Raw genomic sequence first — 25,479 nt, forward strand, 5'->3', positions numbered from 1 at the left:
TGTTCAGTGTTCATGTAGTTGACTCCAGTAGCTGACTTATCTTGAAGTCATGGTCTTTCGAGTAGAAATGCACACAAGAGTTTATATTGGGCAAGCTAACAGAGAATTTCTATTGGCACAGACCATTTTTCTCTCCGAACAACCGGCAGGAAAGCTGCCTTTTTATTAAGGAGCAGAGTATGTACAAAATGAACATGACTGGAAAAACAGGCATATGTCGGAGCTCCAACACATCATGCAAATTACTCATGGTTGTGGTTAACTCTTGGGGGAGATGCATGCGGTCATAAATTACTCATGTATGTTAGCCTCGTGCCATTAAAAATCCGGCGGCTCTTCTCTTTCTTTTTGGGCATTTCACATGATGTAGATCAGGTGTCCGCTACGCCTCCACTTGTGGTTCTTATACATGCCTCGTTTTAGGGTTGGTGAAAGCTTCGTTTGGAGGGACGTGGTCATCCATCCAAGAAAGTGTACGAATTATTGGGCTTTTAGCTCATTTTATAATTTTAATGTTTATTGAAACTCACGTAGGCCCATTCATGCGTGACAACGGAGTGTAGAAAGTTTAGTCGCACTCCGGCTGTGGAGGGTGCGCTGAACCAACATATAAGATTGGCTTCTTTGCACGTCACTAGAAGCTTGAGAAGAGGGCACATACATGCATGCTCCCCTCCGTTACCCGCCTCGCCATGTGCATCATATTTCGTGAGTGAGTTTGTGCCGCTTATGGCTTTCCAATCTTGCTTCTCGACGTACACAGTGAAGTGAGACAACAGACCTCTGAAACTCCACCTATTCTGATCGTGTACATGAGAGGAGCGATTAGGTTCTTCGCACCATTAGTTCTCTTATCCCTTCCGCCATGGATTGTTTCTGGATATGTAATACTGGAAATTAAGCTAGACATGGTATTTTTATCATACATACCTGATTTGAAGAATCTGGAAGATCCCTTAAGCTAGACATGGTATTTTTGTCATACATACTTGATTTCAAGAATCTGAAAGATCCCTTCACAAAAAAGTTTATCACGAAACGTGATAGGCAGTGCATCGTGTGAAATGGGCTTGAGACCCACTGCATAAGTTATCCACGAAGTAGAACCCACTCTATGTGACCAGAGATCTCGTGAAGTAGAATTGATGAGTCAGACATGGTTAACTGAGGGAGGAGTGTTTATTTAATAAAGACAAACTCCATTATGACGTAAGCCAAGGTCCTACATAACATCTTTATGAACACACCTAATGAGTTAGACAATTAAATGTTGTATCCTATAAGAGTTGAGTGCTTTCTAGTAAACTATGAAGAGGCCTCAGAGTATGACGTATAATCTCCTATCTACCGGAAAGTCATTCGGCAGCCTAATATCAGTCAAGGCTTTACCAGAAACTTATTTGCACATCACTTGCAGTTCAAGTCATAGTCCTTTGTTCAAGTTGTGAATGAGTGTAGTGTGAAGCTCTAGGTGAAAGTTCAACTTCACAGTCTTCACCAAAATATCATTATATAAACAATGTTATGGAACCATAAGCAAACTTTATCTGCCTTTGGGATCTTATAGGGGATTGTTGAAATTATTAGGCTTTTAGCCCATTTATTATTTCCAATAATTCTTGAATCCTAGAGGCTCATATGCTCCATTCATGACAAGGGGGCATGGAAAGTTTAATCCCACCCTGGTAGTGAAGGATGTATTGTACCAACATATAAGGTTGGCTCTTCCACACACTACTAAAATTTTGAAGAGAGGGCGCACACACACACCTCCATCGCCCGTGTTTCGTGAGCGAGCCAAGTCAGGCTACAACATATGACACGGCTACTTCCCCGACATCACCGACCACCTCCACAACATGTCGATCCCTTCTTTCAGGGATTGTTCGCAATTGATTTTTTTTTACAAAGTATAAAAACGACGTCTTGGCAACAGTAAAGCCATATGAGACCAAAACTATGAAGAGGTAGACCGATCAACCTTTCCAGCCACCCCTCTAATCGCATACACTGATACACATCACCTCGAACAGCGGTCGATACTCTGTTCGGTTGTTAGCAATTGATCAACAAAGGACCAGGTGTCGGGCCGTGGTAGGGTAGTCCTTGCATTGAATAGGTGGAGTGCAGTCTCAGGGGCCGCAGGCAGAGCTGGCGTTGCATCACAAACCAGCTTTGCGCCTACATGATACACACATAATACAACATTGTTCATCCAGCGATTTCGGGTAAACACTCCTTTTATCAACATCATCAGAAAACTCCAACATACTGTATTTTGTTAGACAACACACGCTACACTATCAGCAGCAACACCAATTTCAGACTCAAGAGTAGCCTGAATACAATCCTCTCGATGTACATTTCTACACTCTTCTTCTGAACACAAAACGGCACTCAATCTGGTTCGTGTTCAAGAAGCAAACAAGGTGGAAGACCACAAACACCGCTTCTGCATGCACATACAGATATTCACAGGTTCACTACATGGCGTATACTATCTCCCCGCTGCTGTCCATGTCGATGTCGAGGTCCGAGTCCAGGTCATCCATGTCGTCGTCGAGGTCAAGGCCGTCAGGCAGGAACTTGTTGATTCCGAGGGCGCCGGCCGCCGGTATGGTCGCCTCTGCCATTATCTGCATGATCTCGTTCATGTTCTGCATCGGCTGGTCAGGCTCCTCATACTGGTTGCTCACTGTGGGACCGTCCATGAGGTCGGCTGGGAGGTTCTTGAGGAACCATGGGTGGTTCTTTATCTCAGGTATGGTGATCCTCTGCAAGCTCAAATGGCACAGGCGTTATCCTGAGGGCCGAACAAGCGAAACCGTGCGTGTGTCGATGGAGTGAGTACTCACCGTAGCTGGGTTGGCAACAAAGATCCTTGAGAGAAGGTTTCGGCAGTCCATTGGTATGTGAATGTAGTCCGGAATCGAGTACTGAACACCTAATATTTTCTGAAAAAGTTGAGCTCGGTATTTAGATGTTTGGCTATAACTGCAACTTGTGGAATTGCTAAGCTGAACGGCTGGCGGCATACCTGGATTGTCATTTTGAAATTCTTGGGATTTTCCGGATCCTCGAAAGGGTAGGCGCCGACCAACATCACGTAAAGCGTTACGCCACATGACCACACATCGGCAATCTCCATTCAGAGATAAATTATTAGTGCTTGAGCAAAAAACATGAAATACTTTAGATGTTTTTTTAGAGAGAAGTACTTTAAATGGTTGCTCCTCAATACCATGCACCACTCATGCCAACGAAAGGTGGATGGAATATTCATAAAGCAAGTAAAGCTTTTATGGCCGAGCAAAATGATTCAAATTAGGCAGCAGATGGTGGCAGAGTATGCATGAGACGGTTTAAACTTGAAAGCGCCAAGGTGGATGCATACCTTGCCATCGTATTCCTTCTTGAGCAGAACTTCAGGGGCAATATATGCCGGCGTTCCAACAGTTGACTTTGGTTGAGAGTGAAGAACCGATGACTGTAAATTAGAGAAGAACGTGTGTGCAGATCATTTAAAAATCTGGTATCCAGCACAAGTTTCTGGTGTAAGATAGTTGACATATAAGCAGATTAATAGCACAGAATACCTTGGAATAACCAAAGTCGCATATCTTGAGGCGAGGGGTGGTGCTTCCATCCAGCAGAGTGTTCTCGAGCTTTAAGTCACGATGGCATACTTGCTTGACGAATACAACAAACTCATGTTGTCAATTGCATAGGAAACTACATTGAAAGGTAAAATCAAGTAGTAGCAGTATAATTTGGGGAGCAGATAACAGATTGATACCATGGAGTGGCAGTAGCTGACTCCAGATATCAGCTGCTGGAAAAAGAACCGAGCCTGAAAAATGAACACACATATAAACTGAGTTAGTGACTGAGTTAACCAAATTGTACAATCGTACAACTCTTGATAAGAAAAAAAAAAGACTATACGGCAGAACTATGAGTCAAGAGATATACCTCGTCGACGCTGAATCGACCGGCGGTGCAGATGCGCTCGAAGAGCTCCCCGCCGGAGGCGTACTCCATGACGATGGCGAGATGCGTCGGCGTCAGAATAACCTGAAGAACCGCAAACAAAAGGCAAGGCAGAACTCGTTCTTTGCATCATTCCACGACATAACCATCGAAGACGGCGATACTGCAAGCAAAAAGATCGTGTCTTCATTCGTAGTAATTTTCACTCACCTCCTTGAAGCGGATGATGTTGGGGTGCCGCAGCGACCTGTGGTTGATGATCTCCCTCTGCACGTTCTCATCGATCTGCGCGCGCGCGCACACGCACGCATCATCAAACTTGTAAATACCAAAGGCCGTGGCTCTGGTCTGGTGCCAAGTGTGCGCGTGGGAAACCGGGAATGAATAAACAATCGAAGTGTGGTGGCGCGGGTGGTGGTACCTTCTCGCCGCGGTCGATGTACTTGACGGCGACGAGCTCGCCGGAGGCGCGGTTGCGCATGAGGCGGGCGACGCCGAAGTTGCCGGACCCGATGCTGCGGACCAGCTCGTACCGGTCGCCGTCCAGCATCACCGGCACATCACTCAGCGTCCCCGCCGGCCCCCTCTCCATCGCCCCCGCGCCGACGACTTCACCGCCGACCAAGACACGGAGATCCCCGCGCGCGCCCTCTCTCCTTATCTCTCTCGCTCGCGCGCTCGCTGCCGAACCTTTCTTCCTAACTCTCTGGCCGCGCGCTTTTCTTCTTAATTCTTATTGCCGCCACTGTCTACGAGTACAAGAAGAGAGGGGGATGACGTCATGGGGCGTGCTTATCCGAGGCTCACCTTTTTTTCCCTTTGACATTCTATCATAGGCTCACCTGACTGGGGGACCCACCTATATCATTGAAGCGGTCCAGGAAATCCACTCGCGGCTTTGAATTGGCAAGGTAACTGGAGCGCGGGCCCGGACGCGGGCTGTCATGGTGGGGCACAAGCGTCGGTATCACGTGTCTGTAGCGTGTGGAGAAGAAGATGGTGGGGAAAGGCGGGAAAATGTCTCGAGCTGGAACCGGGGATCAAATTACTGGTACCTTTTAATTTTTTTTTGCGAAATAAACTACCGGCACCTACGTCTCACGCATCAGGTTTTTCGTGGTGCGTCGCGTAATGTTTTTTCTTCATCATCATAAATACTCCCTTCATTTTTTATATAAGGCCACTATCAAAATTACAATTAGCATCTATACAAGGTCACTAACATCAATCGAGGTAAAATTGATGAAGTTTGCCTCGTACTAGTAACCGAGGACATTAATATCCCCTGCATGCATGTGGGAGTGAGAAGATTGGTTTTCATGTACCACATTAATCAACCAATGAGAAGTGCAAGGGTTGTCTTGTTGTGTGTTGAAGAGAAAATGCACATTAATTAACACGTCAAGCGAGAAAAAAAGACAAGTAGCTTGCAATATGGGCTTAAGTAGGCATTAATTTCTACCTTGGTACTTGTAATATAAGTTTGTGGCCTTGTATACAAAATGGAGTATAAAAGGTGATTTGCTTTTTTCTAGTAAAAGGATTATCAGTGAAGGACGAAAAATGACTAAAAGCTGATTTTTGCTACTAGTATCATGTATTATCAATGTATAGGTAATCGAGCAACTATCTTCTTCTTAGTTAATGAAAGGAAAAGCTTTTGCCTCCATTTCAAAAAAAAAAAACAATTGTTACATCCATTTCCTAGCATCGTACTTCCCTGGTAGAGCGAGATTGCAGTGTTTAGCACGGAGGCAAGGGAGACGAGGGTTGACTGTTAACATCTAGTGCACCACAGCACCAGCGTAGAGGGAGTACCCAACACTACGCACTGCACTGTAAACATCGCAACCTCTGCAGCTTTACAGTACGAGCAACATGCAACCACTCCCTCCGTCCCATAATGTAGCTTTTTGAAGCTACTGTAGTGTCAAAAAAGGTCATCTATTACGGGAGGGAGGCGGTACCAACCAATCATGTCTTTTCCATATAGGGTTAATAGGGTAGAACCACAGTACCACACAGTATATGGCTGCACGGTTCCATGGAAAATGGATTAGAGCCAGACGGCTACTGCTCATCTAACCTGGCCTTCTAAGCAGCAAAGATAAGACTTTTTTTTTCTAGAGAAAGCGAAGCTCCAGAGCCGAAAGTCCCATTCTGCTTAAATGGGCTCCAGAGACAAAAGTCCTATTCTGATCCCAAGCTCAAATGGGCTCCAGAGACCAGAGAGATATGCTAGAGCTAGACTTGTACTCCCTCCGTTCCTAAATATAAGTATTTTTAGAGATTCCAATATGAACTACATACGGAGCAGAATGAGTGAATCTAAACTCTTAAAAGTGTCTATATACATACATACGAAGTCCATATTGAAATGTCTAAAAAGACTTATATTTAGGAACGGAGGGAGTATGGGCCTCCCAACAGCTGGGGGCTTTTAAGTTCAGCTGGAAACGTACCTATATAAGAGATTGCTCCTGAGATTGAGCCAAACATACACTCAGGAAAAGAAAAGAAAAAAAGCAAAAGAACAAGAGGAAAGAGAGACTGAGACAAACATACCAAAAAAATGTATGTTTTCAATCACAATCGTGTGCAGAGCAGTACCCGAAAGACACATCAAAAATTCCCCCAAAAAGAGTAAATCAGCAATATTGACTTTCAATGAAATCAGACAGCGACTCAGTCAGACTGCAGATTGGACACTATGCCTAGCGGATGTCCCCATTCGCTATGGTCTTGACCTTGCATACCCCAGCCGAAGTTGTGAACGGAACATCTTTGTAGCACGCCACAAGCTCACCGTTGCTGTGCAGATCAGCGGATAACTTCTCCCAGGTTTTGCTTTTGGCGTTAAGAGAAGCCTCAGGTTCACCAGAGAACCCGGCAAAGGTCACCTTCTCCCCGACAGCAGCGGATTCTGGAGGCTCAACCAACTCAACCTAAACTTTCAAATGTCAGTTTCCACCAACCAAACTGGCTGCTGCCACTGTACTTTCATGATGCTTTATCAAACAGAGAGCGCATGAGAGGCAAACGTTCCTTACCTTTGAGTGGTCCTCGCTTGATGCAGCCAAAACCATAGCAAGTGACTTTATACCACGCATTGCCACCGGTTTAAGATTGCAGAGCACGCACACTTTCCGGTTCTGCTCATTCGTACCAGAAATTGCAAAATTAGGGAGGCAAGACCACCATGGCATAGACCAATGTCGTGACTAGAAATGATTCTCAGAAAGACAGACCTGCATTTCCTCAAGAGGGATGAATTTGACAAGGCCGCTAACCACTGTTCTTGGTGCCTCTTCTCCAACATCGATCTCTTCTACGTAAAGTGAATCGGCATCTGGATGCTTCTCTGCTTTTCTGATAAGCCCTACCCGAATATCCAGCTTGGCAACTGAGGCATCCTCTGCTGTCTTTGATTTCGAACCACCAGATTGTTTCTTCTTTGAACTTCCCTCTGGATACGAAAGCGAGACAAGGAAATTTGAGAATGAATTTCTCGAATTATGAAATTGGTTCAGCAGAAGATAACTCAAGAGCACTTCAAGCGTAAGAAAAATGCCGCACTATGCACCGGTGTTTTCAAGAGAACATACAAATTGCATAAAAGTGAGCCACAAAGAAAATCCTGTTTCTAGATTGCCACAGGAGAAAACTGTTCTCCCATGTAATTCACACACAAAAAAACATATAGTAAGAATTTCACAAGTACCAGATAATTTTGTGCCCTTGAGCTTATCAGCAACTTTCTTGGCCTCGGCGTCAGATTGTGCCTTTGAGATCCTTTCAGCTTGGCTGCCAGCGAATTTGATCCTAAACGCCTCAACTTCTTCATCTTTCTGCATTATTTCAAGTTACGAGATATAAAAGCAGGGCCAACTAATAAATTTCTTTTAAAAAAATGCAAATACGCACCAGTTCCTTAAATAGAGGAACTGGCTTTCCTATTTTGTGTCCTGCTGATATAAAATCCCAGGGTCTTTTAGCCTTGGCAGTTTCTCCTTTATCATCACAGAATGACAGATCTTCATCTGGGGACATATTTAATTGTCGCAGCACCTTATAAAGAAACAAACATAAGAGTGAGTTCAGGCAAAGGGGGTCTATTAACAGAAACTCTTAAACATGAAAAAGAGGATTATACTTCTCTAGAAAAGGAAGGCATAAAAGGCTCCAGCAGACAGGCAAGGAGATAGACAACACCAACTGAAGTTTTCATTACGATGGCACAGGCTGCTGGATCTTCCTTATAAAGCCTCCAAAATTGGCTCTCCTGTATTCAACAATTAGCAAGTCAAAGATATAACAGTGCTATTTAGAAACACAAATGGAAACCAAGACAAAGAAATGTATTTACTTGCAAATATGCATTTCCATCACTAGAAATCGCCATTGCACTCTTAAGTCCTTGTTTCAATTTAACCTGTAGCAAAAGGAGTGAGCATTCTGTTTCAGATCCTAGTAGCTGGCACAATGAAACAACACAAAACTAGACAGGAAGCAGGAAATTGTGCCATTTCACATGGTTCAAGTAAATTAATGACCTTCTCCATTGCTTCAAGATATTGTTCAACCCATTTATTAGTTTTTTCTGCAAGCGCGTTGGTCAATGTATGTGACTCGGCATTAGGAGCATCAGGTATGATGGAGTCGTATCCAGCTCCTACCAGAAAAGAAGATCAAAAATCAACTTAACGGAAGTGCCACAGAAAGGGGATAACCGGATGAGGATGTAGTATGGTAGTAAATCACAGATAATCAAGATAAATTGGAAGAGAAAATACAAAAATCAACTGATAATACTTCTAGACAGTTAGATGGCAGGTGCAAGATTCTCCCATGACTAACCAGCTGGTTTTGCAACAAAGCTTAACACACGGTTGATGAAGTTTCCCAGGTTGTTCAGCAACTCGCTGTTCAATTTAGCTTGTAAATCAGCCCAAGTGAACAGTGTATCTGATACCTGAACACCCAAAACAGAAGTCAAATTAAAATATTGCAATGAATGTCATTATTAGATATTTCAAATCCATTAAACAAAATGTCTATACAAACCTCAGGGCGGTTCATAAGCAAGTAGTATCGCCATACTTCAGATGGAATATTAGTAACCTTCGCATCGTTGCCAAAGACACCAATACCATGACTCTTGGAAAATTTTCCTATAGATGTGAGGAATATTTAGCTATTATCAAGGGAATAAACATACATAATGTGCCATATTATATATGAATCTACTTCGGGGTAATTTTTGAATCAGGTCCATGCAAAACAGTGTCTCGATCATGCTGGACCATATCTTAGTCCATATATGCTGTTTAGCCAAACAAAAAGGATAAGAGATGCCATAACGGCATAACCCGATGTCTTCAAACCATTCATCCAATTTCATGATAATACTCTGGTGGCAGGAGAACAAGGGAGCGGTCGTGAAGCATGACCCGTAATGAAAACATGGCCCACTGCTTAATAATACCAAGCAACAATATAAGTACACAAACCTATACAGCTAGTCATTCTGGGACCGGAAAAGAAAGAGGCATGTTTAGGTTGAGGAAGGTGTCGATTACTTCTGCAGCATGAAGTGCATCACAATGCACCACAGCTCACAGTGCAAACATGGGCCAAGTACCGGGCAATATGCTCTGGAAAAAGAAATTGCGCTTCGGGAAGCCCAGGTCCAAGAGCCTCTGCAATTGCAGGGGAGTAAACGGAACATGTATTTCTATGGTGTAAACAAATGCAGCTGGATATGCTTGTGGTAGGGCTAGGGTTCCTACCGGCTCTACTCCGTAGGTTATACGGGCAGAACAGCGAGGGTTGGGGGCGAGGGCGGCGGCTCCGGCGCGTGGGCGCCGTCGCGAGGTAGAAGAGGGCGGCGCGGCTAGGGCAAGGTGCGGCTAGGGTTTCCGGCTCCTCTGGAGCCGGGCAATAGGATAGAACTATCTTCATTGCTTAATTCCAAAAGGTATCTTACAATCTAATATTTATAACCTGAAAACGACTAGCCTAAGATAACTTGTGGGCCAAGCCCTTAATCTACTGCCCAGCGGGCCTCCTCCGGTTGTATTGTAAACCGGTCATAACATCTCTCCCCGCCTGCACAAACAGCTCATCCTCGAGCTGAAAGTCTGGATAGTGTTGGCGGAAATCCTCACGTGGCTCCCAAGTAGCTTCCTCCACAGGAAGACCCGCCCACTGGATCAAGATGAACCATACCCCGCGACGAAGTTGCGCCTTCAACACCTTCTCTGGCTCCGGAAGAAGACGTCCATTGACGGTCGGGGGAAGCGCTGGTGGAGCCGCCGGTGGCTCTCCATGAAAAGGCTTGAGCAGCCCCACATGAAACACATCGTGGATGCGAGCGCCAACCGGCAGCTGAAGACGATAGGCCACCTGCCCAATGCGCTCCAAGATGGCAAAGGGTCCCGCGTAGCGAGGCCCGAGCTTGCGCTTCGCGTGCGGGTCGAGTGACTGCGTAGAGCGGTGAAGAAGACGCAGCCACACCCAATCACCCACCGCGAACTCCGCCTCGCGATGGTGGTTGTTGTAGTAATGTTGCGCCAGCTGCTGAGCCTGAAGGAGACGCTGACGGACCTCCGCAAGCATCTCGTCACGGGTGCGAATAAGGTCGCCCGCGGCCTCCGTCCTCGCCGTAGCCGGGTCCATCGGCAAGATCGGCGGAGGTGGCCGCCCGTAGACCACCTCAAATGGTGTCGCACGCAGGCAGAGTGGTAGGAGGTGTTGTAGCAGTACTCCGCCCATGCGAGCCAATCCACCCAAAAGCACGAGGCCGATCACCTGTAACACAGCGTAAATACATGGCGATCACCTTGTTAACCACCTCTGATTGGCCGTCCGTCTGGGGGTGGAAGGCCATGCTGAAGCGGAGCTTAACGCCCGCCATCCTGAAGAGATCGCGCCAGACATGGCCTGTGAACACCGTGTCGCGATCACTGACGATCGAAGCAGGAAATCCGTGCAGACGGACAATACCGTCGAAGAAGGCACGAGCCACGGACGCGGCGGTGTAAGGATGCCCCAGCGCGATGAAGTGAGCATATTTAGAAAAGCGGTCGACCACCGTGAGAATGACCGACTTGCCTCCTACCTTGGGAAGCCCCTCGATGAAGTCCATGGAGATATCGGCCCAAACCTGAGAAGGCACATCCAGGGGTTGAAGAAGACCAGCTGGCCGTAGTGTCTCCGTCTTGTTGCGCTGACACGTCGCACAAGATCGCACCCAATCGCGAACGAGGGCACGATCACCAGGAATGTAGAAGTCGGCACGGAGACGATGGAGGGTTTTCTGCACACCCTCATGGCCAGCCGAGTGGGCTAGCAGCAAGACCTGGTGACGGAGATCATCATGAGCGGGAACGAAGACACGGCGCCCATGGACCAGCAGGCCGTCGGAGAGGCGCCATGGCTCCTCCAGGTCGCCGGCCGCCAGCTGCTGCTGCAGGAGAACCGCATCGGCGGCGGTCGCGGTGGCCCGGCGAATGTCATCGAAGAGGCCGAAAGTCGGCCCTGAGCGGATGCAGAGGGCCTGCCCCTCGGAGTCACCGGTGACGGAGTCGAGGTCGGCATCGCGGCGGGATAAGGCATCGGCCACGGTGTTAAGACGACCCGGGCGATACTCGACGGAGAAATCGAAGCCGAAGAGCTTGCTAATCCACTGATGCTGGGGCACGGTGGAGAGCCTCTGATCTAGCAAGAACTTGAGGCTGTAGTGGTCCGTGCGAATCTGAAAAGACCGGCCCCACAGATAGGGCCGCCAATGGCGCACCGCCTGCACCAAGCCAATGAGCTCCCGCTCGTACGCCGCGAGCTTGAGATGGCGCGGGGCGAAGGGCCGGCTAAAGAAAGCAAGAGGCCCGTCGCCCTGATGAAGCACAGCGCCGAACCCCACACCTGAGGCGTCACAGTCCACAATGAACGGCCGGTCGAAGTCCGGCATCTGAAGAACGGGCCCCATCGTGAGGGCCCCCTTGAGGGCCTCGAAGGCTGTCGTCGCCTCCGCATCCCAGGCGAACGCGTCACGGCGCAACAACCGCGTGAGTGGAGAAGCGATGACACCAAACTCCCGGATGAACTTCCGGTAGTAGCCCGCAAGGCCGAGAAACCCGCGAAGAGCCCGCGGAGACTGGGGCGTCGGCCAGGCAGCGACGGCGGCCACCTTGTCGGCGTCCATAGCGACCCCGTCGGCCGAGATGACGTGGCCCAAGTAGGCCACCGAAGGCGTCCCGAACGAGCACTTCGAGCGCTTAAGATGGAGATGGTGCGCCCGAAGCTCGTTGAAGACGATGGTGACGTGCTGTAGGTGCTCTGCCCAAGATGCACTGTAGATCAGAATATCATCAAAGAAAACGAGCACAAACCGGCGTAAGTAGGGTCGGAGGACGTCGTTCATCAGAGCCTGGAAAGTTGCCGGGGCGTTGGTGAGGCCAAAGGGCATCACTAAGAACTCGAAGTGGCCGTGATGAGCCCGAAACGCCGTCTTGGCGATGTCATCAGGGTGCATGCGCACCTGGTGGTACCCCGACCGGAGGTCGAGTTTGGTGAAGAAGCGCGCCCCGTGGAGCTCATCGAAGAGCTCATCAACCACCGGAATAGGGAACTTATCCTTGAGTGTGACAGCATTAAGGGCACGGTAGTCGATGCAGAAACGCCATGTGCCGTCTGACTTGCGGACGAGAAGCACCGGTGCGGTAAACGGCGAAGTGGATAGCCGGATGATGCCCGCCGCGAGCATGAGTGCACACTGCCGCTCCAACTCATCCTTCTGCAACTGCGGATAGCGGTAAGGCCGTACCGCCACCGGTGCAGAGCCTGGCAGAAGATGTATACGGTGATCGTACGCGCGGGCGGGCGGCAGCCCCTGTGGCTCGGTGAAGATGTCGCCGTGCTGCTGTAGGAGGCTCTCCAATAGTGGGTGCTCGGCCATGGCCGTGGTCGCGGCGAGCTGGAGTGGAGGGGTGGGTGCGGCACCCCCAATGCCGGCCCACCGAATGCGGCGGCCTAACTGCCAGAAGGTCATCGTCAGCGCGTCGAAATCCCAGAGAATAGGACCAAGAGTGCGCAAGAAGTCGACGCCGAGGATGAAGTCGAAGCAGCCCAAGTCGATGCCGTCGCAGGTGATGGAGAATTGCTCATCGCCAATAGTGATGGGCACGTCGCAGGCGAGCCCGTGGCAGCGGAGACGGTCACCATTAGCGACGGTGACTCGCAACTGTTCACCGCCGGTCGGCTGTAATGCCAGGCGCCGCATGGTGGTCTCCGGCAGGAAGTTATGTGTGGACCCTGTGTCCACTAGGGCCACCAGGCGCTCACCCTGGATCATGACCAGTAAGAGCATCGTCCGTTCATCACGGATGCCGGCCAGCGCGTGTAGGGACACCACAAGGGCGGTGGCCGGGGCGGGCGCGGGTGCGGGTGCCGCTGCGGGCTCCGCAAGGGCTGGGGCGCCGAGGCCATCCTCCAGTGGCTCCTCCTCAGACTCGTCTGTCGTCTCCAAGTAGAAGAGGCAGGGACAGACATGACCTGGTGCATAGGGCGCATCATAGTTTAAGCACAAGCCCAGTCGCTGGCGTTCCAACTGTTCCGCCTGGGTGAGGCGCCTGAATGGTCGCGTCGGTGCCGGGGCGGCTGCCGGAACAGCTGCAGGGGACGCCGGTGCCGCCGGAGACGGCCGGGGAAGCTGTCGGCCCCCACGTGGCGCAGATGGACGCGTCACGGCCTGGGCGCGCTGCTCGAACGCCCGGGCATAGTACATGGCCGTCTGAAGGTCTTGGGGCCCCTTCATCTCGACGTCCACGCGGATGTGGTCGGGGAGACCGCCGATGAAAAGTTCCGCCCGCTGTAAGGCCGTCACACCGGGTGCGTGGCACGCCAGGGCCTGGAAGCGATCGGCGAAGTCCTGCACCGTGGAGGTGAACGGCAGACGGCCCAACTCGGCCAAGCGGCTCCCGCGTGCCGGTGGCCCAAAATGCAGAAGGCACAGCTCTCGGAAACGATCCCACGGGGGCATGCCGCCCTCGTCCTGTTCGAGGGCGTAGTACCATGTCTGGGCGGCCCCGCGGAGATGGTAGGATGCCAGCCAGGTCCGTTCCGACGCGGGCGTGCGCTGGCCACGAAAGAACTGGTCACACTGGTTGAGCCAGTTAAGCGGGTCGTCGAAGCCGTCGTACGTGGCGAAGTCGATCTTGGCGAACCGGGGTGGCTGCTGGTGTGGCGCGCCCTGGCCACTGCCTCGGCGGTGCGGAGGGCGGATGATGGCGCACAGGCCATGGTGGAAGGCCCGGCGTAGTTCCCAGCGGCGCCCGACACCGCGGGCTGCAGCGGAAAACCGGACGATGGACGGGCCTCCGGGTAGGCCGATGGCTGCCCGTTGAGCCAGCTGAGGAGTGACGATGGGGACGGCGGAAAGCGGACCTCCTGTATTGGGAGCCCGCTCGGCGAAGACCTGCCCAGGTTAGGGCTGGGCGGGGCCGGTGGAGGACCCTGCTCCGAGGCCGCTGGAAGGTAGGGCGCGACGGAGGACGGCGCGGCCGGCGCGGTCCAGGTGGGCCACTGCGGCCCCGTGGTGGCGACGAGTGGCGGGGCTGCCGACGCGATCTGCGGCGGCCACTGCGGCCAAGGCGGCGGTGCGGCCGCTGGGGCGGGAAGCGCCGGGTAGCCTCCGGTGATGGCCCCCGGTGCCGAGTACCACGGAAGCGCCTGCTGACCCGCGGCCATGGCTGGATGGAGTGGTGGGGGCGGCCCGTACGGACCTGCCAGGTAGAGGCGGATCCCTTGAACCGCGGTGACGAGGTCGTTGAGGACGCCCGCCATGGCCTCCGGCGTGAACTGTTGCGGCTGCGAGGGAGGTGACGGCGGCGGCGAGTGTTGGACGGGGGCCGGTGGCTGCCCTTGGCCCGGCGTGGTGCCGGGTGCCGTTAGGGCCGGCGCTGAGAGCGACGCCGTGGTGCCCGCCGAGAGCAAGGCCGTGACGCCCGGCGCAGAGGCGGCGATGGTGGAGGAGTTGGCGGGCAGCGGTGGTGGGGGCGGTGGAATTGGCGGAGACATGGTCGAAACCCGGTTACCTGATACCAAATTGGTAGGGCTAGGGTTCCTACCGGCTCTACTCCGTAGGTTATACGGGCAGAACAGCGAGGGTTGGGGGCGAGGGCGGCGGCTCCGGCGCGTGGGCGCCGTCGCGAGGAAGAAGAGGGCGGCGCGGCTAGGGCAAGGTGCGGCTAGGGTTTCCGACTCCTCTGGAGCCGGGCAATAGGATAGAACTATCTTTATTGCTTAATTCCAAAAGGTATCTTACAATCTAATATTTATAACCTAAAAACGACTAGCCTAAGATAACTTGTGGGCCAAGCCCTTAATCTACTGCCCAGCGGGCCTCCTCCGGTTGTATTGTAAACCGGTCATAACAGCTTGACTGATAAATCTCTTGAAAGTCAATAGGACTTTCAGCTCAGGTAAACAGGAAAGTGTTAACCAAATATGAATGACTAGCATGAACTGTGCGACAATCAAGCGTTAGGTTCAAACAAAAATGTGGAACGTACCTGCTTCATAGTTCAAATATTCAGTAACGCTTATGGTTTTCATCATTGTCCAGTTTTCACCAGTTCCCAGTAGTGTTGAAGGGAACATGACCTGAAAATTACATTTTAACAAATAAGTAACTCATGGAAAAGAAGTACAGGCATTAAACGAAAAGCCAGTATACACATGCTATCCATACATTTCAATACAGCTCGCATTAGACTGGCTTCTTAAAGGATAATTTTTCAATTTCTAAAAGTACTAATTACTTGCAACGAAAGCAAACTTTTTCGAGCTATAACAGAAAATTCATGCCAGAATTGGCTAAAGCACACCAAATGCAACTGACCCTTGAATACTGTTTGTGTGTTTGCAGCTTTTGCGTGATTTAACTATTACTTATAAAAAAATCAATATTATAAAAAAATCCTTATAAAAATAATGCCGAACAATCACAGTACTCCACTGAATAGAGGGTCAAATATTCAGCAAGAAATCATAATTTGCATTTTTTTACAGTCCTATTTTGTGGTGAAAACAAACCCACTGGCTGGGAATACTATTGTCCTGAATTACCAGTTGAACAAAACTTAATTTACAAATATATGCGCTAACATAGGTATGTTTGGATGGTATCCAAAACTCACCCTACAAATATTTGGTCGTGTCCAAAATTTTGTTATTTTGTTGGATGGTTGACGGGATTTTTGGCTTGCCAATGCCTCTTTGGCAACTCTAGTTCATCTTTCTTGCCATATTGACCAAAATTTTGGCTAGCGAAATGAAGCCAAATAACTACTAAATTCATGCCAAAACAAGCTTGAATAACTAAAGAAGGTGTTCACCATATCATAGACATCATACCGTGTGAAATGGCACATTATCTTTACCCATGAACTGGAACAACTCTACATTATCAGGATCCTTCCACCACTTCTCCCAATCAGGCGTATATGATGCTGTGATAGATATGTACCCAATTGGTGCATCAAACCAGACATAGAACACCTGCAAACAATCATAAATGAGAAATAAGATAAATGCATAACAGCAGAATATCTTGATATCTGATATGCCCAAACCTTGTCTTTATACTTCTCATGTGGAACAGGAACTCCCCATTTAAGATCTCTGGTGATACAACGTTGCTTTAACCCTTCCTTCAACCATGCGTTTGTTGCTTGAATAGCATTTTGACTCCACATACCAGCTACTGAAGTGTTGTTAATATAGTTTACCAGCTTATCACTCAATAGAGGAAGCTCCAAAAATAAGTGATCTGTGTCACGAATACGTGGAGCATTCTTACAGACCTAAAAAACAGAAACAGAACAGGAAGGTTATCATACGCAGTTTCACAAGTACACACCTTGTGCGCTCAGGTAAATCATAATGGTACGCTGAACACAACTAAATATATTACAATAAGTATTGTGCATGCTTACCTTGCACTTTGGATCAATTAACTCGGTTGGGTTCAACAATTTGCTGCAGTTTTCACATTGATCGCCTCTTGCCGCTTCATAGTTACAGCCCTCAGTCGGACATTTCCCCTCCACGAGCCTATCGGCTAAGAATCGTTCACACGTGTCACAATAAAGCTGCAAAGCAGAAGATATTATATAACAGAAACAGCATGCAGAGATGAATATATGCAAGACCAGGCTAGGAATTAGCTGCACCTGCTGCATGGTATTCTCCGTGAGCCATTTGTTCTCCATCAGTTTATGGAAAATTGCCTGGCAGACTTCTGTCTGTTCAGGAGCAGATGTCCGCCCAAACTTGTCAAACTTTATGTCAAACCACTTGTAAACCTCGTCATGGATAACATGGTACCTACATTTTCAGCCGGGAAAGCTTACTATGAATAAAATGCTTTCATTATTCATATTTACTATCAAAAATTTACTAGCCAGGTGTGTAAGCATATCACAGGTTGATAACTGAAACTTTTGTGCATATGTGTGTGTAGTGCAATTCAAAGCAGTGTTGGATAGATTTCATAACAGTCAATTTCCGAATCCTGTAACAAACAAACCAAAACTTAACTAAAAAAGCATCGAGAAGTAAAGGCTCTCTCACTTGTCACAGATCTCCTTGGGCGAGCACTTCTCCTCCAAGGCCTTGGTCTCGGTGGCCGTCCCGTACTCGTCGGTGCCGCATATGTAGATCGCGTTGTACCCTCGCAGCCGACAGTACCGCGCGAACACGTCGGCGCTGAGCACGCCTGCAGGTGACGACCAAAACCGAAACCATCAGAAAAACAAAAGGGCGGGGAACAGCGAGAGTTCGAGGCAACAAAATTGGGGGAGGAGATAGCACAGCAGAAGGGGGTGCTCACATCCGATGATGTTCCCCAGGTGTGGGACGTTGTTGACATAGGGCAACGCGCTGGTGATGAGTATGTTGCGACGGCCGGGGATCGGAAGCTTCGGTGGTGGTGACGCCATGGGGAGGGACGAGAGGTTTATCCGTTTAGGGTTAGGAGACTTGGGCGTGTTCGGTCTGCAACAGCAAGCAATCAAGCAAACAATCATCAGATCTCCAGCAGCAAGCAACAGTCAAATAGCAGCCACAACAGCAGGCCTTCAGGTGGATCAACACCACGCAGCGGCGTCGGCGGCAGCACACAGCAGCTGGGTCAGCGACCATCACAGGCACAGACTAGCCGGCGGCAGAGCAAGTCGCCGCCGCTCCGCGCGCTGGTAACCCCTAAAATCCTAGGTGGTCGGAGAGGGGAGCGGGAGAGAGGGACTCACCTCCTGGCCGGGATGCAGCCGCCGCCGTCGATGACCACCAGGGAGCGGGAGGAGGGACTCACCTTCTGGCTTTTCGTTCGGCAGCCTCGCTTCTCGCCCAGGTCGCTGGACGGGCCGCGCAATCCATTTTTTTTTTTGTCTCAGCCCATTCAGCTGGTGAAGCGACCGTTGCAGCCCGTGGGAAGCCAGCTGGGAGAGAGGATGCAGACTAAAAAAAACTATGTATTTGCTTTTCTTTTCTTCTCCGATTTAGCAGTGTACAGAGAGCGTTTTCTGTGAAAATTTTGTGTTCTTGCACAGAAAATAGTTACGGCATAAATTTAGAATGATCTAAATTAGAAAGTAACATGAAAAATATATAGCATGATTTAGGTCAAATTTTGGACATTTTGCGCAGAATAAAAGCCTCGTATGTGTACCACCAACCAATCCTCGCATTTGCATAAGTTTGCAAACCAAAAGGCGCAAATCCAATTCAGCTCTTGGAACCATATGCTCTTGTGCACCAAATATAGATTTTCCAAATGACAAAAAAATATGTGTCACATCAAAATGTTACCTGCAAATTTTTAAGGGGAAAGCTTAAATTTTTCACCTATGCAAAAAAAAAAAACAAGTCAAACGCCAAATGTTACCTCTAAATGTTACACTTAATCTTTTTTTACTAATGAAGCATGCTCTCCCGTTTTGCATGGAAATTTTTAAACATACTTGTTACACTAACATAAACATCTAAAAAAATTATATTTGCTATTTTTAAAATTTACTATTTATTTGGGAGTGTACGCTTCTAGAGCCAAAACAGACATCCCACCAAAAGGGCACATGCATGTCTCTAACATCAACAATGACGTACCAACTTAGAGCAATGGTGGTAGCTAATTATTGCCTAAATGCATCCATGTCATGACCATTACCTATTATAGTTGCATGTGAAGGAGCAACATATTTCCTTTATCTTTCCAGAATTGTTGGCACGTAGTCCAGGTCCATGTCAACAAAGTAAATATCTTCTCCATCATGAAAGCAAACATAATTGTGCAATGTCAAACTAGCGGCAAACAACCATCTTTATTGCTAGCAGACAATTCCTCTGAAAGCGTGCACTGATGACACCGATATATGGCGATGCATAAAACGCACAATCCCTTTGCTCATCCAAGCAAGCAAATTTAGTGTAGATGATGGCAGCAGGACCTCCTTTTGGCTTGATGGTTGGTTAGGTAGAGGCAGACTTCTCCATTTTTTTCCTGCACTTTATACCTTCACTAAAGATAAATCATGCACCGTGGCTACACTGTTTGTTGATGGATAATGGGATATTCAGTTGCACCATAACCTTTCAGACACGTCCGCTCAGAAAATGCAGGCTTTATTCAACTGCCTTCGGCGGAGCGATTATGCTGGGAAAACTTTCCTCCAGGAGGAGGGAATCGAAGCCCTCACCATCACCAATGACCCTTTCATCGTGGATGTCTCATCTTTATCAACATCTTCACCATCACCCTCTCATCTATAAAACCCTAGTTCATCTCTTGTGTTCACTCTTTGTATCAAACCTCGTATTAGTACCGGGGGTGTTGTGTAACGCCCTCGATGCGGCTATATCTCCCACGTGTCGAAGCACGACTTAGAGGCATAACCGCATTAAAAGCAATGTCGCAAGTAAGGCAATCTTCACAACATCCCATGTAAATAGATAATAAAAGGGAAGGTACATAGTTGGCTTACACTCGCCACGTCAAACAAAGTACATAAATAGCATTACATCATCCAATCACTCATGGTCCGACTACGGTACCAAAATAAAAGATCAACCCAACATGCGACACGGTTCCGATCGTCCCAACTGGGCACCACTACTGATCATCAGGGAAAGACACGTAGTAACGGCGTGAGTCCTCGTCGAACTCCCACTTGAGATCAAGCGCGTCATCTGGTACGGAGTCATCAGGCCCTGCATCTGGTTTGGAAGTAATCTGTGAGCCACAGGGACTCAGCAATCTCGCACCTTCGCGATCAAAACTATTTAAGCTTATAGGTAAGGCAAGGTAATAGGTGGAGCTGCAGCAAGCGACTAGCATATATGGTGGCTAACCTGTACGCAAGGGAGAGCGAGAAGAGAAGGCAAAGCGCGAACGAATAACTAGATAACAACCTGCGGCAAGCATTACTCCAACACCGTGTTCACTTCCTGGACTCCGCCGAGAAGAGACCATCACGGTAACTCACACAGTTGATTCATTTTAATTAAGTTTAGGTTCAAGTTATCTACAACCGGACATTAACAAATTCCCATCTGCCCATAACCGCGGGCATGGCTTTCGAAAGTTCAAATCCCTGCAGGGGAGTCCCAACTTAGCCCATGACAAGCTCTCACGGTTAACGAAGGATATACCTTCTCCCGAGACATTCCGATCAGACTCGGTATCCCGGTTCTACAAGACACTTCGACAAGTTAAAACAAATCCAGCAACACCGCCCGAATGTGCCGACAAATCCCGATAGGAGCTGCACGTATCTCGTTCTCAGGGCACACTCAGATTGTCCAAACTTCCGGTAGGCCAGCCCAGAGTTGCCCCTGGTGGCCACCGGCGGCTGACGAGGTGGACCAACACTCAGAGGAGCACTGGCCCGGGGGGGTTTAAATAAGATGACCCTTGGGCTCCGGAAACCCAAGGGAAAAAGAGGCTAGGTGGCAAATGGTAAAACCAAGGTTGGGCATTGCTGGAAAAACTTTATTCAAGGCGAACTGTCAAGGGGTTCCCATTATCACCCAACCGCGTAAGGAACGCAAAATCCGGAAACATAACACCGATATGACGGAAACTAGGGCGGAAAGAGTGGAACAAAACACTAGGAAAAGGCCGAGCCTTCCACCCTTTACCAAGTATATAGATGCATTAAGATAACAAGATAATATAGTGATATCCCAACAAGTAAATAATGTTCCAACAAGGAACGGTCTGCAATCTTCACCTGCAACTAGCAACGCTATAAGAGGGGCTGAGCAAAGCGGCAACATAGTCAATCAACGGTTTGCTAGGACATGGTGGGTTAGAGGTTTGACATGGCAATCTGGGAGGCATGATAAGCAAGTCGTAGGCATCGTAGAATAGGCATAGCAAAAGAGCGAGCATCTAGCAAAGCAAAGATAGAAGTGATTTCGAGGGTATGATCATCTTGCCTGCAAAGTTGTCAGAGTTGACTAGATCCTCGAAAGCAAACTCAACGGGATCCTCGTTAGCAAACTCGTCTCCCGGCTCTACCCAAACAAGAAAAACAAGCAAAAAGAACACAATCAACCACGTGCACAACCCAAGCAACAAGATGCAAACATGGTATGCTATGCGGGATGCGATATGTGATGCATATGCAAGATTTGACAAGGAATAATTGAACCTGGCCTCAACTTGAAAATCCAAGTGTGCCACTGGAAAGGTGAGGTGATTTCGGTTGAAATCGATATAAAGAACACCGGAATCGGAGACACGGTTTGGAAATGGCAAGCAATTCAAATATGGCACCGGTCTGCGATATACAGCAAGTAGCCATCTAAATGCAACAAGTTAAGCATGCTACATCACCCAAATATGACAAAAAAATACATGGCGGGGATCCATTCATAATGCTTAACAAAATATGAACACTGAGCTACGGCCAAATCATCCATTAACAGGTTCAAACAAGCATGGCAAAAGTGCAATTGGTAAACAGATTTCAGACTTAGTGAAATTAACACTTGTCTGGAATTTCAGATCAGGTAGCACACTTTGGAGCATGAAAACTAGATGCTACAGGAACTTAACATGTCAAAGCAAGACATAACATGCAGATACTCAAAGAGCTTAACAAAAGTCCCTTAGTGACCTTGAGCCAAAAGGGATCAAAAAATACAATTGAAAGCATGTGAACATGGCAAAAACATAATCATATCTCAGACTTAGTGAAAAACTAGAGCATGCAAATCAGATATCAAGTAGGCATGTTTACGAGCTCGATGCACTCACTACAGAGCATGTCATGACAATCTAAGCATACACCCATCAAGAATGCACATTATACAAGCTAGACATGACAAGAATAATAACATAGCATGCACGGATCAACTACAACATCCTCGGCAAAATCGCTAACAAGTAGACAATCTGCCCAGATTCACGAAATAGCAAAAGTAGAGCTCGATTGACTCAAGCTAGGTTGCTCCATAATTGCAAACAAAGACAGGTAGTAAACCAAGGCCGCTTGGCAAGTCTCGGTCCAATCCGGAAATGTTTAATCCCCACACACGAAAGAAAGGTAGAAAAGACCACCGGAGGAGAACGAAGCGCCGGAATGCAAAATGGACAACGGGGAAAATGCTCGGATGCATGAGACGAACACGTATGCAAATGTAATGCACATGATGACATGATATGAGATGCATGACAACAACAACAACACACGGAGACAAAAACCCGAACCCGAGAAAATAAAATAACTTAACGCCGGAAACGGCAAGAGTTGGATTACATATTAGGTAAATCATATCCGGGGTGTTACAACACTCCACCACTACGAAAGGATCTCGTCCCGAGATCTAGGACTGGAACAACGTCGGGTACTCAGAACGGAGGTGATCCTCGCGTTCCCAGGTGGCTTCACGGTCGGAATGGTGTGACCACTTGACTTTGAGGAATTTGATTGACTTATTATGAGTCTTGCGTTCAGTCTCTTCAAGAATAGCAACGGGGTGCTCACGATAAGAGAGATATTCTTGGAGCTCAATGTCTTCGAAGTTGACGGTGCGGTCAGGAGTCTTGAAGCACTTGCGGAGCTGAGAGACATGGAACACGTCGTGCACATTTGCAAAGTTTGAAGGAAGCTCGAGTTGATAGACGAGATCGCCTCTCTTGCTGACGATCTTGAAAGGACCCACGTATCTAGGGGCAAGCTGCCCTTTGATACCAAAGCGACGAGTATCTTTCATTGGAGAGACGCGGAGGTACACATGATCTCCGATCTCGAAAGCCAAATCACGGTGCTTACTATCATAATAGCTCTTCTGGTGCGATTGCGCTGCTTTGAGGTTATCACGAATGACTTTGCACATTTCCTCTGCCTCTGTGATTAAGTCATTTCCAAAAAGTTTACGTTCGCTGGTTTCAGACCAGTTGAGAGGGGTACGGCACTTCCTGCCATAGAGAATTTCAAATGGGGCCTTGCCCGAACTTGCTTGAAAACTGTTGTTGTAGGAGAATTCAGCATATGGAAGACAATCTTCCCACTTCATGCCGAAGGAGATCACACAAGCCCTGAGCATATCTTCAAGAATCTGATTGACACGCTCGACTTGACCTCTAGTTTGAGGATGGAAAGCTGTGCTGAAGCGGATGTTGGTGCCCATGGCCTTCTGAAAAGACTCCCAAAACTTGGAGGTAAAGATGCTGCCACGGTCTGAAGAGATCACCTGTGGAATACCGTGCAGAGAGACAATCCGAGAGGTATAGAGCTCCGCCAATTGAGCTGCAGTGATTGACTCTTTGATAGGCAGAAAGTGAGCCACTTTAGTGAGTTTGTCGATGACAACGAATATAGCATCATTGCTACGCTTGGACTTTGGAAAGCCAGTCACGAAGTCCATCTCAATGTGGTCAAACTTCCATTCTGGAATGGCAAGAGGTTGGAGGAGACCAGCTGGCCTTTGGTGTTCTGCCTTCACTCTTCTGCAGACATCACATTCATTCACGAACTGAGCAATCTCGCGCTTCATTCGATTCCACCAATAAGCCTGCTTGAGGTCCTGATACATCTTCGTACTCCCAGGGTGGATGGAGAGGAGTGAATTGTGAGCCTCGTTCATGATAACCTTACGAAGATCACCTTTGGCACAACAATACGATCCTCGAAGAAGAGAGTATCCTTGTCGTCAAGGCGGTAGCACTTGTACTTGGGTTGACTCTTGGCAATCCCAATCTTCACCCTCTTCACCATAGCATCAAGAAGTTGAGCCTCGCGAATCTGGTCTTCCAAGGTAGGAGAGACTTGAAGGTTGGCGAGGAAACCTTGAGGAACAACTTGCAGATTTAGTTTGCGGAAAGCTTCGCAAAGCTCAGGTTGATAAGGCTTGAGAATCAGACTGTTGCAATAAGCCTTCCTGCTCAATGCGTCAGCAATCACATTGGCCTTGCCTGGAGTATACTCGATACTAGGATTATACTCTTGAATCATTTTGACCCATCGAGTCTGCCTGAGGTTGAGATTAGGCTGAGTGAAGATGTACTTGAGACTCTTGTGGTCAGTGAAGATGTCCACTTTTCTTCCCAATAAGAGATGTCTCCAAGTTAAAAGAGCATGCACAACTGCCGCCAAATCGAGGTCATGAGTAGGGTAGTTCTTCTCGTTGGGCTTCAACTGGCGGGAGGTATAAGCCACAACTTTCTTCTCTTGCATCAACACTGCACCGAGACCTTGGAGAGAGGCATCGCAGAAGACCTCGAACGGTTTGGATTCATCGGGAGGAGTCAGCACTGGAGCAGTGACCAATTTCTCTTTCAAAGTGTTGAAAGCAATGTCACACTCCGGAGACCAAACGTACTTGACGTGCTTCTGGAGAAGATTTGAGAGAGGCTTCGCGATCTTTAAAAAGTTCTCAACGAACCTTCGACAGTAGCTTGCGAGACCGAGGAAGCTACGGAGTTGCTTCACGTTCTGAGGTGGTTCCCAATTCACAATTGCGGACACCTTCTCAGGATTCACCGCAATGCCCTTGGCAGAGATGATATGCCCAAGATAAAGAACCTCATCGAGCCAAAACTCGCACTTGGAGAACTTGGCGTAGAACTAGTGTTCCCTGAGCTTATCAAGCACCAAACGCAAGTGCTTGGCATGATCTTCCTTGTTCTTCGAAAAGACCAGAATGTCGTCGAGATAGACCAAAACGAAGTCATTGGTGTAGGCGTTGAAGATGAAGTTCATCATGCGAGAGAAAGTCGGAGGAGCGTTGACGAGGCCAAAAGACATGACAGTGTATTCATATGAACCATAGCTTGTTCTGAAAGCCGTCTTGGGAATATCTTGCTCACGGATTCGAATCTGGTGATAGCCCATACGGAGATCAAGCTTGGAGAATACTTGGGCACCTTTGAGTTGTTCGAACAGCTCGTTGATGTTGGGAAGTGGGTATTTGTTCTTGATAGTC

The 25,479-nt window shown here is 48.4% G+C and overlaps 2 protein-coding genes across 2 annotated transcripts; both read right to left on the reverse strand.

The window, feature by feature from the left end:
• Positions 1-2,222: 2,222 nt before the first annotated feature.
• Positions 2,223-4,750, reverse strand: LOC125507993 (serine/threonine-protein kinase SAPK9-like). The gene is made up of 9 exons (XM_048672537.1): positions 4,412-4,750; positions 4,201-4,275; positions 3,973-4,074; positions 3,797-3,850; positions 3,597-3,689; positions 3,395-3,487; positions 3,038-3,142; positions 2,856-2,954; positions 2,223-2,774 (listed from the first exon to the last, which is right to left on the reverse strand). The coding sequence occupies exons 1-9, from the start codon at positions 4,580-4,582 to the stop codon at positions 2,484-2,486; spliced, it is 1,083 nt and encodes a 360-aa protein (XP_048528494.1). The 5' UTR covers positions 4,583-4,750; the 3' UTR covers positions 2,223-2,483.
• Positions 4,751-6,552: 1,802 nt separating this feature from the next.
• LOC125507992 (probable methionine--tRNA ligase) lies at positions 6,553-18,462 on the reverse strand. Its single transcript, XM_048672536.1, has 18 exons — positions 18,300-18,462; positions 17,882-18,045; positions 17,623-17,767; positions 17,223-17,376; positions 16,986-17,141; positions 16,623-16,853; positions 16,405-16,548; positions 15,561-15,651; positions 9,055-9,161; positions 8,848-8,962; positions 8,544-8,662; positions 8,357-8,422; positions 8,144-8,272; positions 7,915-8,058; positions 7,712-7,838; positions 7,239-7,456; positions 7,041-7,142; positions 6,553-6,935 (listed from the first exon to the last, which is right to left on the reverse strand). The coding sequence occupies exons 2-18, from the start codon at positions 17,988-17,990 to the stop codon at positions 6,705-6,707; spliced, it is 2,388 nt and encodes a 795-aa protein (XP_048528493.1). The 5' UTR covers positions 17,991-18,045; positions 18,300-18,462; the 3' UTR covers positions 6,553-6,704.
• Between the last annotated feature and the right edge of the window lie 7,017 nt (positions 18,463-25,479).

Source organism: Triticum urartu, chromosome 5 (assembly GCF_003073215.2).
Source record: "Triticum urartu cultivar G1812 chromosome 5, Tu2.1, whole genome shotgun sequence".
NCBI lineage: Eukaryota > Viridiplantae > Streptophyta > Magnoliopsida > Poales > Poaceae > Triticum > Triticum urartu.

What these genes read in the sequence shown, in the direction of transcription:
- LOC125507993 (XM_048672537.1), bottom strand. Translation starts at nt 4,582, where the DNA reads ATGGAGAGGGGGCCGGCGGGGACGCTGAGTGATGTGCCGGTGATGCTG. An exon ending in GTCGATTCAGCGTCGACGAG is followed by an intron (nt 3,851 to 3,972) that starts GTATATCTCTTG and finishes TTCATTTTTCAG; the next exon opens with GCTCGGTTCTTTTTCCAGCA. An exon ending in AGAAGGAATACGATGGCAAG is followed by an intron (nt 3,143 to 3,394) that starts GTATGCATCCAC and finishes CTCTGAATGGAG; the next exon opens with ATTGCCGATGTGTGGTCATG.
- LOC125507992 (XM_048672536.1), bottom strand. Translation starts at nt 17,990, where the DNA reads ATGGCGTCACCACCACCGAAGCTTCCGATCCCCGGCCGTCGCAACATA. An exon ending in TTCCTCTATTTAAGGAACTG is followed by an intron (nt 7,839 to 7,914) that starts GTGCGTATTTGC and finishes GAAATAATGCAG; the next exon opens with AAAGATGAAGAAGTTGAGGC. An exon ending in CAAGGGCACAAAATTATCTG is followed by an intron (nt 7,457 to 7,711) that starts GTACTTGTGAAA and finishes TTTCGTATCCAG; the next exon opens with AGGGAAGTTCAAAGAAGAAA.